The sequence below is a fragment of the Ovis aries genome, chromosome 6 (assembly GCF_016772045.2).
Source record: "Ovis aries strain OAR_USU_Benz2616 breed Rambouillet chromosome 6, ARS-UI_Ramb_v3.0, whole genome shotgun sequence".
Classification (NCBI taxonomy): Eukaryota; Metazoa; Chordata; class Mammalia; order Artiodactyla; family Bovidae; genus Ovis; species Ovis aries.
The window spans coordinates 19886136-19899904 of record NC_056059.1 but is presented as its reverse complement, the minus strand read 5'-3'; the positions used below and the strand labels follow the sequence as shown (position 1 = coordinate 19899904).

The 13769-nt window shown below is 40.0% G+C and overlaps 1 protein-coding gene across 1 annotated transcript in view; it reads left to right on the top strand.

Moving 5' to 3' along the window:
* Positions 1–13769, top strand: part of ARHGEF38 (Rho guanine nucleotide exchange factor 38) — a 149241-nt gene that overhangs the window by 121614 nt on the left and 13858 nt on the right. The window contains exons 8-11 of the mRNA XM_004009653.6: positions 2607–2711; positions 4864–4986; positions 9588–9899; positions 13436–13579. Of these exons, the coding sequence (XP_004009702.2) occupies positions 2607–2711; positions 4864–4986; positions 9588–9899; positions 13436–13579 (684 nt within the window). The remainder of the gene's footprint in view (positions 1–2606; positions 2712–4863; positions 4987–9587; positions 9900–13435; positions 13580–13769) is intronic.

Sequence of the window (13769 nt, the reverse complement as noted above, 5' to 3'; positions counted from 1 at the left end):
AGTGAATTGTAGTTAAAGTAGCCTGAAGGGATATTAATTAGATTTTTTCCCATTAATCTTTGAGAGGATGTCCTGTCAGCAATGAAGCATTTCACTGTTAATCAGAAAATCAGCTGCATATGCTGGACTGTAGAAAAGATAAATCTCAAATCAGTCAATTTTGCACTTGTCAGCAGCTCAAATGAAATATTTGGTGGAGTTAGGGTATAAAACTGTTACCCAAGAGGAAGATTCTATTCCATTCATCACACATATATTGAACTCCTTTGTACCCAACACTGTTAGAGATTGCAAACGCAAAAAGTTCTAAATTCAGACAGTTTGGGTTGGAATCCTAGTCCTGTTAACATGGGTAAGTTTCTTTAACTTCTTATATTAGGTCACAGAGAGATTCCAAAACATAGCATCTTAAGTCAGAGAGTCATTTATTTCTCTCTCTTATAATCGTCCAGATGGGCTGTGCTGCACAAGATCCTCCAGGATCCCAGTTCCCAGTTTTATGCTGTGTTGTTCCCTAAACATATTGTCTTTATCTGCCTCATTAAAGCTGGGTCACTGCCATGTCTTCAGTCAAAGTCCCAAGGACAATGTTGTAAGCCAAGATTCAGAAATGAAATGTATCACTTCCACTCACATCCTATTTGCCCAAATTTGCCATGTAACCCAGTTACCGGGGCAGAACCAGCTGCAAGGGAGTCTGGGAAGGGCTGTCTCTACCAGGGCAGCTGTGTGTCCATCTTAAACTAAAAGTGCAGGCTCTATTGGTAGAAGGTCAACATGGGGAATGTTCAAAATGCCTGCCACACCTCTGGAACTTCTTTTTCTTTATCTCTAAAATGAGGGTTATCATAGTATCTACTTCATAGGGTTGTGTAAGACTTAAATGAGAAAACAGAGACAGGTTTTAGCTTACGTGTCTAAAACATATTTGAAAGTGAAGTGAAAGTGTCAGTCACTCAGTCACTTTCTAACCCTAGGGACCATAGCCCACCAGGCTCCTCAGTCCATGGAGTCTCCATGCAAGAATACCAGAATGGGTTGCCATTTCCTTCTCCAAGGGATCTTCCCAACCCAAGGATTGAACCCAGGTCTCCCACACTGCAGGCAGGCTCTTTACTGTCTGAAAACGTAGTTAGTGTTTAGTAAATGTTACTGGTTATTATTATTAAGAAAAAATACTTCCTTTCCAATGCTTGCAATCCACCAATGGAGAGAATTGCCTAAATCATTAACTAGTGAGGGCACATAGGATGGCACAATTAATTTTCGGGAGTGGAAAGAACAGGAATCAGAGGACGGAGTTGTAGCAGGGGTGATAGCTGAGCAAGTCCTTAAAAAAAATAAACAGGAATTTGCAGAGAAGAAAAGGGACAGCAGCATATTCCAGCAAAATAGCACAGCATGAGAAGGCTTGGAAATAGGAAGTGGAACCGGGCAATATTTTTCATGTCATGATCCTTGAAACTCTTATTTTAGCATCATCTGGGTGCCAGCCAGGACACACAGAGTAAAGTAGTTGGTCCTTGAAAACTACATTTCAAAGAAATCTGTCCAAGCATTATGCTTCAAACTGGCTCAGAGCATAGAGCTCCTAGGGCAGAGGGTGATGAATTTTGTGCGGATTACAAAGAATGAGGCTGCCTATTTGATGAAAAGCTTTGCAGATAAACAATTTTAAAGGACTTAAAAATATTAAAATAAAATGTCACCATTTTCTATGCATTCAGTTCTAAGGTCAACCATGTAAACTAATGGATGTAAGAACTGAGAATAACTTCAGTTATTAGCCAGTACCAAACTGATTATACATACCATATTCCATAAAACAGGTGTGTGTTCACACAGATTTTGCTGATACAAAGCTGGTTCTGATCCTTTTCTGTATAATTTTGAATGTCAAGAAATATTTCTCATCATTAACAGAATAATGTCTTCTTAGAAACCGCCAGAAGCACATAAAAAGCATATTTTTCTGAATGCTAACAGGTATACATGTAAGATACCAATGACAACAAAAAACCGAACACATGTGACCACAATCTTAACTCTGCAGAGTTTTCCTACCAGAACTGTTTTCATTAAGATTATTCATCATCTTAAAATTTGAGTTGATAATGAATTATCATATTTCTTTAGCCAAGACCCTAAGAATATTTTCTGAGTAACCACTGGGAAATAAATTGGGATAAATCATATCAGCAAAATGATAAATTCTACTCAATAGCTCAAATTTTTATTTTAATTTTTCATTTTATTGATTATTTTATAGACCTAAAAATGCAGTGTAATTTAGAAGAACACATATAATACATGCCATTATATGCCACTCGAGAGGGAAGTTTTGCATCCCACAGCTATTGTGACTAGTGAAGCAATGTGAAAAGCACCACACAGCTTTGCTGCACTAATTGAACATCAGTTGTATCGTGTGCTGGATAAAGAAAGGACTGTGTTAAGACAGTCAGTCAGCATCGTATGAAAAGTTTTCTTCTAAACAAGGAGTTTTCTTGTAACATGCTGGGCCAATATGGTTTGTGGTTTTCTTAAAAAAGAAAAAAACAGATTCCTTTGAATTATAAAAATAAATAATTTCATCTATATTTTAGGTGAGAGACAATACATTTAACAGAGAAGAAAAGCTATTTCGATCTTTAGAAAAGACTGTGAGGCACTGTGTGAAGAACATTTCATTCTGTCTCCAACACATACAGGTGGGTGAGACACCACTGTTTTTCAATGTTTCTCTACAAGAAGGTCCTGATGTCTCTGGTTTTAATAAGGAGTAGATGTGACTGTTCATTCATTTATATGATGACACCTATTGTACCAAATTTGGGAGGCTCCCAGGTGCTGGTGAAGGAAGCAAATACAAAGACTTGGGTTTTGCTCTCTGTCCCCTTCCTCTTCCATCCTTCCCCTAATCTAAGTCATCATACAGTGGGGCAAGCATGGTTCACATGCTTGCCACATGGGGCTGGACCATTAGCATAGTTTCTTTATAATATGCTAAATGGCAGACAAGGTAGAAATGTTATTTGTTTGATTATACCAACATATGTCTTTCCTGGCCCTAAAACACATATTTGCAAATTTAAGATTAGGACTGAGAGAAAAAAGAAAACCAAGAGGGGAAAAAATAAAACTAGAGAAATTAAAAAGTAAAAAGTGCATAATCTAAAGGCCATAAGCTCAGTTCAGCTCAGTCTCTCAATTGTGTCTGGACTCTGCAACCCCATGGACTGCAACACACCAGGCCTCCTTGTTAATTGTCAACTCCTGGAACCTGCCCAAACCTACATCCATCAAGCTGGTGATGGCATCCAACCATCTCATCCTCTGTCATCCCCTTCTCCTCCTGCCTTCAATCATTCCCAGCATCAGGGTCTTTTCTAATGAGTCAGTTCTTCTCATTAGGCAGCCAAAGTATTAGAGCTTTAGCATCAGTCCTTCTAATGAATATTCAGGGTTGATTTCCTTTAGGATTGACTGGTTTGATCTCCTTGCTGTCCAAGGGACTCTCAAGAGTCTTCTCCAAAACCACAGTTCAAAAGCATCAATTCTTTGGCACTCAGCTTTCTTTATGGTCCAGTTCTCACATCCATTTGTGACTACTGGAAAAACCACAGCTTTGACTAGATGGACCTTCGTTGGCAAAGTAATGTCCCTGCTTTTTAATATGCTGTCTAGGTTGGTCAAAGCTTTTCTTTCAATGAGCAAATGTCTTTTAATTTCATGGCTGCAGTCACCATCTTCAGTGATTTTGGAGCTCAAGAAAAGAAAGTCTCACTGTTTCCATTGTTTCCCCATCTATTTGCCATGAATTGATGGGACCAGGTGCCATGATCATAAAAACCACAAAAACCCACATGTGCATCTCAAATTAAGCTGTAGGCTACCTCCCAGTCAACCCCAAAATGGAGATATGATCACGCAATTTTAAGACAAACCAAATACCTCTATTTATTTTATAACTGGTAGTTTGTAACACCCCCTTTACAGTTCTGATCCTTCTCCAGGGGATCTTTCCCACCCAGGGATCAAACTCATATCTATTGCCCTGGCAGGTGGATTCTTTACCACTGAGCCACTTAGGAAGTCCTAGTTAACAAATGGTCCCTTCCTATTTTCTAGTTTTTCTCTTGGATATGTTTTGGAAGATGTTTGCATGCTTTAATAGACGATCATACCAACAGAAGATTAAGCTGACAGGCACAGTGATTTGGAGACAAGGTTCTATGTTACATAACCAACAAGCCATATTCTTTTTTTTTTAATTAACTGGTGCAAAACCTGATTTTGCAGTCAGATTTGCTAATCTCTTCCTAAAGCCCTGACTTCTATGAAAGGAAAATCAAACCATAGTTATAACATCCAGAGGGCAGTGGAAACCCTGTGCCTGATACACTTTTCAAGGAGTCAGTGCCTCCTGGGAACATCTACAGAAAAGTCTTATATTTCCACTAACTGATTCAACAAAAGTGTGATCATCTTCTCTTTAAAGAGAAGATTAAATTCATCAAGGAAAACTGATGACATAAATCAAAGAGGAGTGATTTTTAAAATACGAGATCTGTAAGAATTGAATGATTAAAAATAGCCAACGAGGGAACTGAAGATGGACTCTACTTAATAAAAAAAGGTGTCATACCAACGGAGCAATATGAGAAACTGACAAAGGGAAAAGTAAGGATATAGGTCATAACAAGTAACCTGACTGTGCAAAGGGTTTACAGAATTTTTCCTTCCCTTTGTCTTTTTCTCTTGGTGGTAACAGTTATATTGATGAAGTGCACATTTGGGATGCACTTCCTTGTACTCACTTCAGAACTTAGCACTTTTGGTAACTTTGTTCTTGGCTTCCAGGATGCTATGCCTTTAGCTCTGCAGAGCATGATGGAGCTCCAGGAGATTTCACACAACAAAGATGAGGAGGAGAGCAGCTATTCAGAGTCTCCAAGTAATGCCCCAAATCCCTCTGAAGACTTTGTAAGTTGTTTATATTCACAGGTGAATGCAAATGGAAATAGTAGGGTGAGAAGAAAAGCTGCTTTTCATTTACTTCTTTGGAACTAAAAATAAAACGTGCAATAAAGCAAACACTAATGTCAAAATTAGTAGATTTAAACAGGAGGTTTTTTTAATCATTAAATATTTTGAAGTGGATTTGTGAGGCTTTTATTATAACCAAAATTTAAGAGGCCTCCAGACTGTGTTTGTAGGATATCCAGTGTCTGTGCAGCTTTTAAAATCAACATTTAGTTTAAGTCTGCAAATGGTATATTAGGGATTTATTAAGTTAGAAAGCTGTGATTTTCTTAGAGGAATCTCTGGAAATGCCTAGAGTTTTTACAGAAGGAGTGAAGATATTCTGTGAGGATGACTTTTATTAACATACTATACACTGGAATGTAAGAGAGTAATAGTCGCTCGGCTGTATCCAACTCTTTACGACCCCATGGACTGTAACCTGCCAGGCTTCTCTGTCCATGGAATTCTCCAGACCCGAATACTGGAGTGGGTAGCTGTTCTCTTCTCCAGGGGATCTTCCCAACCCAGGGATCGAACCCAGGTCTCCCATGTTGCAGGCAAATTCTTTACCATCGGAGTCACCAGGGAAGCCCAAGAATACTGGACTGGGTAGCCTATTCCTTCTCCAGGAGATCTTCCTGACTAGGAATCAACCAGGCATCTCCTGCATTGTAGGAGGATTCTTTACCAGCTGAGCTAACAGAGAAGCCAAGTAAGACCTTTCTAATCAGAAGGGGCTTTTGTTTAAGAGTCGTAGGTCTTCTGTTCTGTGGTAAAATACTTGTTTCCTAAGAATTATATAAAATATACAGAATTATAAAGCAAAAATTGGGAATCATTAAAAACATGCTTGAGGCAAGAAAGTATTTGGGCAACAAACTAGTCTGAGTAATATTTATTTTAATTTAGTATCTTGGGCTAGATAGGTATTATTATTTCATAATAATATTTCAAGTATTATATAAAAGATGTAATAAACTCCTCCATCATCCCGAAGATCCTTGAAAATGACATTTTTTTTTTGTATTGGTATTATCGGCATTTGGGGTCAGATGAATCTTGATTGAGTGGCCCTTGGATTGAAGGATATTTAGCTTTCCTACCAGGCTCTGAACCCCAGTAAATGTCTGCCATCTCGTATTTTCAAATCCTGGGAAGTGATACAACACCCACTCCAACAGAAAAACACCCAGAGACATCTAGCTTTCCTGGCACTGGGTAATGGAAAGTCATGATTACATCTGAAACTAACATGGTAGATTAAATGGATGGGAGAGAGGAAGGGGGTGGGAGAGGCAAGGAGAAAGGAGAGGGTTTTTATAACACGTTAAATGGAAAAAATGTGCCTAGTTCTTTATATGTTTTCTGGACTTAATTACAGTGAGCACATTTTAGAAACGTCCTCATGGGTTTGCTCTCTGGTTTAATTCCAGCTTATTAAGGTGATAAATATTTATTGAACACCCTTTAAGACCGTAGTATATAGCTTCCCCATCATCAAGCATGCTCCAGAACCTGACAGAATGAAGAGATAAGGTGTCCTTCCCTACCTTGCATAAAACCACAGGGATGATAAATTAGGCTAAATTAGAAAGCTCAATATAAAAGTACCTTTGTATGAATAAAGTATATTAAACTCTTTTTAAAAAAATCAAATATTAAGCACTCACATCTATCTAAAGGCAGAGCAATTGTTTTTAATCTAACCATGAGAATATCTATCTACAGCTTTTGTATAGCACAAAATATTAGAATAAAATCTGATTCTTATTTGTTCCAATAGTAATTCCTATGTACAGATGAACTGGTTCATGTCTGTGGGTCACAGAACATATATAACTATATACTAAAATTGCAATTAGTGGAGTAGGAAATGGCAACCACTCCAGTATTCTTCTCTGGAAAATTCCATGGACAGAGGGGCCTGGTAGGCTATAGTCCATGGGGTCACAAAGAGTCACACATGGCTGGGTGACTGAACATTGTAATTAGATTATTCATCCAGCTATGTCACAAACACAGTAATTCATCCCAGAACAGTAAACATATTCTTTGCTTAGTTGACAGACTCATTAAATAATCTGCAGGTATATATTGATTGTTTTATAAGCTAGATATCAAATTTAATCTGTGCTGGCTATTGCTGGTGCCAATATGAGATTGGTTTCCCTCCTCTTCTCCAGTTCCCATGAATTCAGACAAAGTTACCAGAGGTCATGAGTGCGTGCTAAGTCGTTCAGTCATGTCTGACTCTTTGTAATCCTATGGACTATAGCCTTCCAGGCTCTCTGTCCATGGGATTCTCCAGGCAAGAATACTGGAGTGGGTTGCCATGTCCTTCTCCAGGGTATCTTCCCAACCCAGGGATCTAACCCAAGTCTCCTGCACTGGCAGGCAGGTTCTTACCACTAGCACTACCTGGGAAGCCCTACCAGGGATCACATAAGTTATTTAATACAAACTGCTGCTCAGATGCTGATTCCCTAGAACATCTTTCAGGGTGCAAAAGAGAAATCTTTTTCCAAATTGCTATAGCCTAATCATGATACCCAAGCATATATAATAAAGGGAAATGTTGGGTAGTTAGCAAACATAGGAGACTTAGAACAGAGGGGAGGCAAGAGGAAACAAAAGAAATTAAATCTAGACTGCTCAGGTGCTGGCATGGAGCTAGACAGGGATTCAGTGTTCATTTTCAATGCCTCAGACCCACAAATATAACAATTTAGGACACAGGATCAGCATCAGCTTAATCCTGCAAGGTATTTAAAGAGGAAGCAATAACTATCTAGCCATTTCTGTAACAGAAACAAAATACCTGTAATAAGGGGGTACTCTCTGTATTAGTTCAGTCGCTCAGTCGTGTCCGACTCTTTGCTACCCCATGAATCACAGCACGCAAGGCCTCCCTGTCCATCACCAACTCCCGGAGTTCACTCAGATTCACGTCCATCGAGTTAGTGATGCCATCCAGCCATCTCATTCTCTGTTGTCCCCTTCTCCTCCTGACCCCAATCCCTCCCAGCATCAGAGTCTTTTCCAATAGGTCAACTCTTCACATGAGGTGGCCAAAGTACTGGAGTTTCAGTTTAGCATCATTCCTTCCAAAGAAATCCCAGGGCTGATCTCCTTCAGAATGGACTGGTTGGATCTCCTTGCAGTCCAAGGGACTCTCAAGAGTCTTCTCCAACACCACAGTTCAAAAGCATCAATTCTTCGACACTCAGCCTTCTTCACAGTCCAACTCTCACATCCATACATGACCACAGGAAAAACCATAGCCTTGACTAGACGGACTTTAGTCGGCAAAGTAATATCTCTGCTTTTGAATATGCTATCTAGGTTGGTCATAACTTTTCTTCCAAGGAGTAAGTGTCTTTTAATTTCATGGCTGCAGTCACCATCTGCAGTGATTTTGGAGCCCCCCAAAATAAAGTCTGACACTGTTTCCACTGTTTCCCCATCTATTTCCCATAAAGTGATGGGACCAGATGCCATGATCTTCATTTTCTGAGTGTTGAGCTTTAAGACAACTTTTTCACTCTCCACTTTCACTTTCATCAAGAGGCTTTTTAGTTCCTCTTCACTTTCTGCCATAAGGGTGGTGTCATCTGCATGTCTGAGGTTATTGTTATTTCTCCCGGCAATCTTGATTCCAGCTTGTGTTTCTTCCAGTCCAGCGTTTCTCATGATGTACTCTGCATAGAAGTTAAATAAGCAGGGTGACAATATACAGCCTTGATGTAGTCCTTTTCCTATTTGGAACCAGTCTGTTGTTCCATGTCCAGTTCTAACTGCTGCTTCCTGACCTGCATACAGGTTTCTCAGGAGGCAGGTCAGGTGGTCTGGTATTCCGTTCTCTCTCAGAATTTTCCACAGTTTATTGTGATCCACACAGTCAAAGGCTTTGGCATAGTCAATAAAGCAGAAATAGATGTTTTTCTGGAACTCTCTTGCTTTTTTCCATGTTGCACTACCAAAATTAACCAGCAAGGTAGACAGGGAAGGGGTGGGGGTGTAGGTGTGGGAAGAACAGGACACAGCCTCTCCTAAGACCAACTGTCCTCCTTTTATTGCTAGCAAAGGAAGCGAATGATATGTGCATTATTAATAGTACAGGTTTGGTAGTCCAAGGTGGAGATTACCTGCAATGCTATATTTGGGAGGAGCTCCACTTGGCTCTGAGATTAGAAAGAAGGGGAAGGGGAAAGTGTGGAGGGAGATGACCCCACTGACAAAGCCAATGGTTGTGGAGGGAAGGCGGGAGCATAGTTTGGGTGTGCAGGCTTCAACTTGTGTATTCTTCTTCCTGTTCACTCTTCAGTTCCAACCTTAGAGTCTAGAGTTGCTATTTTAGGTCCTTGAACAGGTTTAGCTAGACAAAAAAAAAAAAAAAGTTAAAAAGAAACACAACATGATCCCTTGCTCTTCAAACTTGGCTAGGTACTTTCCTGCCTTCCTTTGTGCTCCAGCAAGGAGGAAGTAAGCTATTGATTACAGCCCCGGGCTTGGTATCTGGTGTTCCTCTCCGTGATGGCGTGGTTCTGCTCTTTTGGCAGGCAGCTCATTTGCAGAAGCTCGTCCTGACGCCCCTGTCAGCCCTGCTGTCCCTGTTCCCAGGGCCTCAGAAGCTAATCCAGAAACGCTATGACAAACTGCTGGACTATAACAGCTACTTGCAGCGGGCGGCGGCGGATGAGTCAGACTTGGCCAAAAGGGAATATGAGGCCCTCAATGCCCAGCTGGTGGAAGAGCTCCAGGTGTTCAATCTGGCCGCGCGGAAGATCCTCCTCAACTGTCTGTGCAGTTTCGTCACCCTGCTCAGGGACCTGATGACCGTGGCCCAGCGGGTTCACACCGCCACGGTGCCGGTAAGCACAGCTCCAGGATCTGTCAGAAACCACGCCGTGCAAAGCAGCCTACTCAGAGCGTGCTCGAGTGTAGTGTGCATGTGTGTGGCGTCCGTTTTAACTGAAGCCAGTCAGAGAGTGTTCTGCTCCTTATCCCTCTTCCCCACAGGAAGCTGAAAGCAAGCTTCCTGGTTTGGGTTTACTGTGACTTACTCACACGGAGTTCTTTTTGGAGATTCCTTTTCAAACACCGAACATCCTTCAGCTTGGCTCCCTTTGTTGGCAGAACCAATGTAGCTCCATCTGCCTGATGCGATCTTGAAGCTTATCAATTTATATTTTGTATTATCTTCCTATTCAACAGTTTCTAAATGTTAACCATGACTAAGACATGGATCCAAAAATAAGGCCATCTCAGTGTAGTGACAGAAATAGGATAGCCGTCAAAGTCTTTGTTTTGCTTTTGTTTTCCTCTGAGGAATAGAAGCCTGATGTGTGTCTGTGTGAGAAATATGTGCATATATATGAGCATATATCTAAAACAGGGCTTCTTGGTGGCTCAGCAGTAAAGAAGCCGCCTGCAGTGCAGATGTGGGTTCCACCCCTGGGTCAGGAAGATCTCCTGGACGAGGAAATGGAGATCAATCCACGCCCGTATTCTTGTTGGGAAAATCCCATGGTCAGAGGAGCCTGGCGGGTTACAGTCCATGGGATCACAAAGCCTCGGACAGGACTGAAGCGGCTGAGCATGCATGCATATATAAAATGTAGATATTTTAATACATAAAATATATACCTATACCTATATATCTTAACTTTCCATTAGGGTATAATTTTATAATAATTTTCTGAAGAAGAAGAAACATATTTACAGCCTAATTTCAACTTGAAAAAAATTAGCTTTGTTACCTGTCCTTTCAAGTATATTACTTATCTTTCAGCTGGTTAGATATTTAATGGACATTTGGAGAAAAATATGTTGTATAATCAACTTTTAACTTATCTTCTGAATTAAGTTGGATAAATAGGTGCTACATTTACTTGGCTCAAGAGAAAAACCTATATAAAAATGTATAAGCAGCCTCACACCCATTCTGACTCCAAGCCACCTCATCTCCTGCTCTTACCCCCATTGACACTAGTTTATTTTCATTGTGCCATTAAAAGTATAATAAATGCAAATATATATTTTATTTCTCACCCAAACTATAGTACCCTTCTGCCGCTTGTGTTTAACATCCATGTCAGTACATAGCCTCATCATTTCTTTTACATCTTTATATGTCTACTACATGCTGCTACTGCTACTGCTAAGTCACTTCAGTTGTGTTCGACTCTGTGCAACCCCATAGACGGCAGCCCACCAGGCTCCCCCGTCCCTGGGATTCTCCAGGCAAGAACACTGGAGTGGGTTGCCATTTCCTTCTCCAATGCATGAAAGTGAAAAGTGAAAGTGAAGTAGCTCAGTCGTGTCCGACCCTTAGCAACCCCATGGACTGCAGCCTACCAGGCTCCTCCATCCATGGGACTATAACAGCTACTTGCAGATTGGGATTTTCCAGGCATGAGTACTGGAGTGGGGTGCCATTGCCTTCTCTGGTCTACTGCATAGTTGTACAATATTTTTTGGTAACAACTTTATTGAGATATAATTCACATACTATACACTCCACCTGTTTAAAATATAACAATTCAATGATTTTTGTAGATTCACAAGAATTGTGCAGCCATCACCACAATTTTAGAAAATGGTCATCACTCCCAAAAGAAACTGTGCCATTAGCAATGACTCCACTTTTTCCCTAGCCTCCCCCGTCCCAGACAACCACAAATCTCCTTTCTGTCTCCACAGATATGCTTATTCTGGACATTTGGTATAAAGAGAAATTTACAACATGTGGTTCTTTGTGACTGGCTTCTTTCACTTAGTATAATGTTTTCAAGTTTTGTCCATGTTGCAATGTGTTTTACAACTTAATTCTTTTTATTGCCAAATATTACATTCTATGGGTATATCACATTTTATTTATCCATTCATCAGTTGGTGAACAATTGGGTTATTTCTACTTTTTTGGCTATCATGAATAATGCTGCTATGAACATTCAAGTTCTTAATAGATATGTTTCCATTTCTCTTGGGTGCATATCTAAGAGTGGAATTTCTGGATCATAAGCTAACTCTATGTTAACCTTTTGAAGAACTGCCAGTCTGTTTTCTGAAGTGGTTGCACTATTCTACATTCTCAATAGTAATGATTGAAGGTTCCAATTTCCTCAATCTGTCTTTTTATTATGACTGTCCTAGTGGATATGAAGTGATAACTCATTGCGGTTTTGATTTGCATTTCTCTGATCCATCCCCTATTTTAATTTTTTAATTCCTCCCCCATTTTTAAACTTCTAAAATTGAAGTGTAGCTTATAAGATTATATGCAGTAAAATGCATCTATCTGAAGTGTATATCTCAATGAATATTTGCACATATATGCATCTGAGTTACCACCACCCAGATCTAGATATAAGCCTTTTGTGGTTCCCTGTTAGGGAACTATAATTTCCAGATTACAGTGCTCCAAAGGTAACCACTCTTCTGACTTATATTACCATAGACTGTTTGGCCCAGTTTGTATTTTATATAAATGAAATCACACAGCATGTATTCTTGTGTATATTAATCTGTCCCTATTGATAGATATTTGGGTTATTTATAATCTTTTTCTATTATAAATAGTGCCAGAGTGATTTTATATGTTAGCAAATGTATTAATATCTTTAGGAGAGATTTCTGAGTGTCCACTAGTGTGTGGAGCAATCTGATTGCAATTTCATTTGAGAACTCCTGGTGATAGCCCTCAGCAGGTCTTTCCTCTTGGGTTGTTCAGAATCTTCAGAGATGTCCTTTTAAGTTTTCTGTCTAAAGGGTAATGGTTGACTGTGAAGCCTGGCTGGCAGGGTCTCTGGATCCAGTCTATATCCACTCACTTAATTACCCTCTTTCTAACTTGGGTCCCCACTGTCATTTGTGCCTAGTGTCCAAGTCTAGAGACTCTCCATTTTATCATTTGCAGAGAAGAAACTTCCATCTTCTGCTAAAGTATGGAAGTCACCAAGATTCACTGAGATGGAGAAAGAATCTTGGGATTCAACTGCTTCAGAACAGTTCCAGTTGTCGATATCTGCATAACAGTTTCCACCAAACACGGTGGTGTGAAACAACCAATGGTCACTTATTACTATGGTCTCTCATAGTTCTGGGGTTCACTGGGATCAGGTAATCACTCTCAATGTCTCAGTCACATAACAACTGGGGCTGAAGTGTCACAAAGATTTTCTCAGGCCACTGTCTAAGGTTGGTGGTTGGATGATGATAGAGACTCAAGCAGTTGGAGATTGGAATAGCTGGGGTTGCATAGATACCCCACTCCTTCCACCCCACTCCCACTGGATCTTTCAACATGGCCTTTTAATATGGTGAAACCAGTGCAACTGGACTTCTTCTATAGTGACTAGAGTCTCCCTAAACTGTCCCAAGAAAAATGTATCATTTCTACCTTTAGGTACTACAGTTGGCTTCAAGCATCTCTGAAATTCAGAATCGAGTACTAGAAGAGGTTCAAAACCTGAATTTTGTAAAGGATAACAATGCTACCTTTATTGAGAGGAAACTTAGTTTTGAAAAGAAGAAGCCTGTGCAGACTCTGGTGAGTTTGGTAGCATTCAGTAACAATGACGACTATCACTTGTTTTCCTTGTTCATAGTATGTTATTTTTCATATAACTTATTTCATTCTAATATCTTTTAATTACCTACTTATTACACATGAAATTTCTCATTTATTTCTACCCTCTGCTCTGTGAACTCCATAAGGTCATAGGTTTTTATCTGTTTTG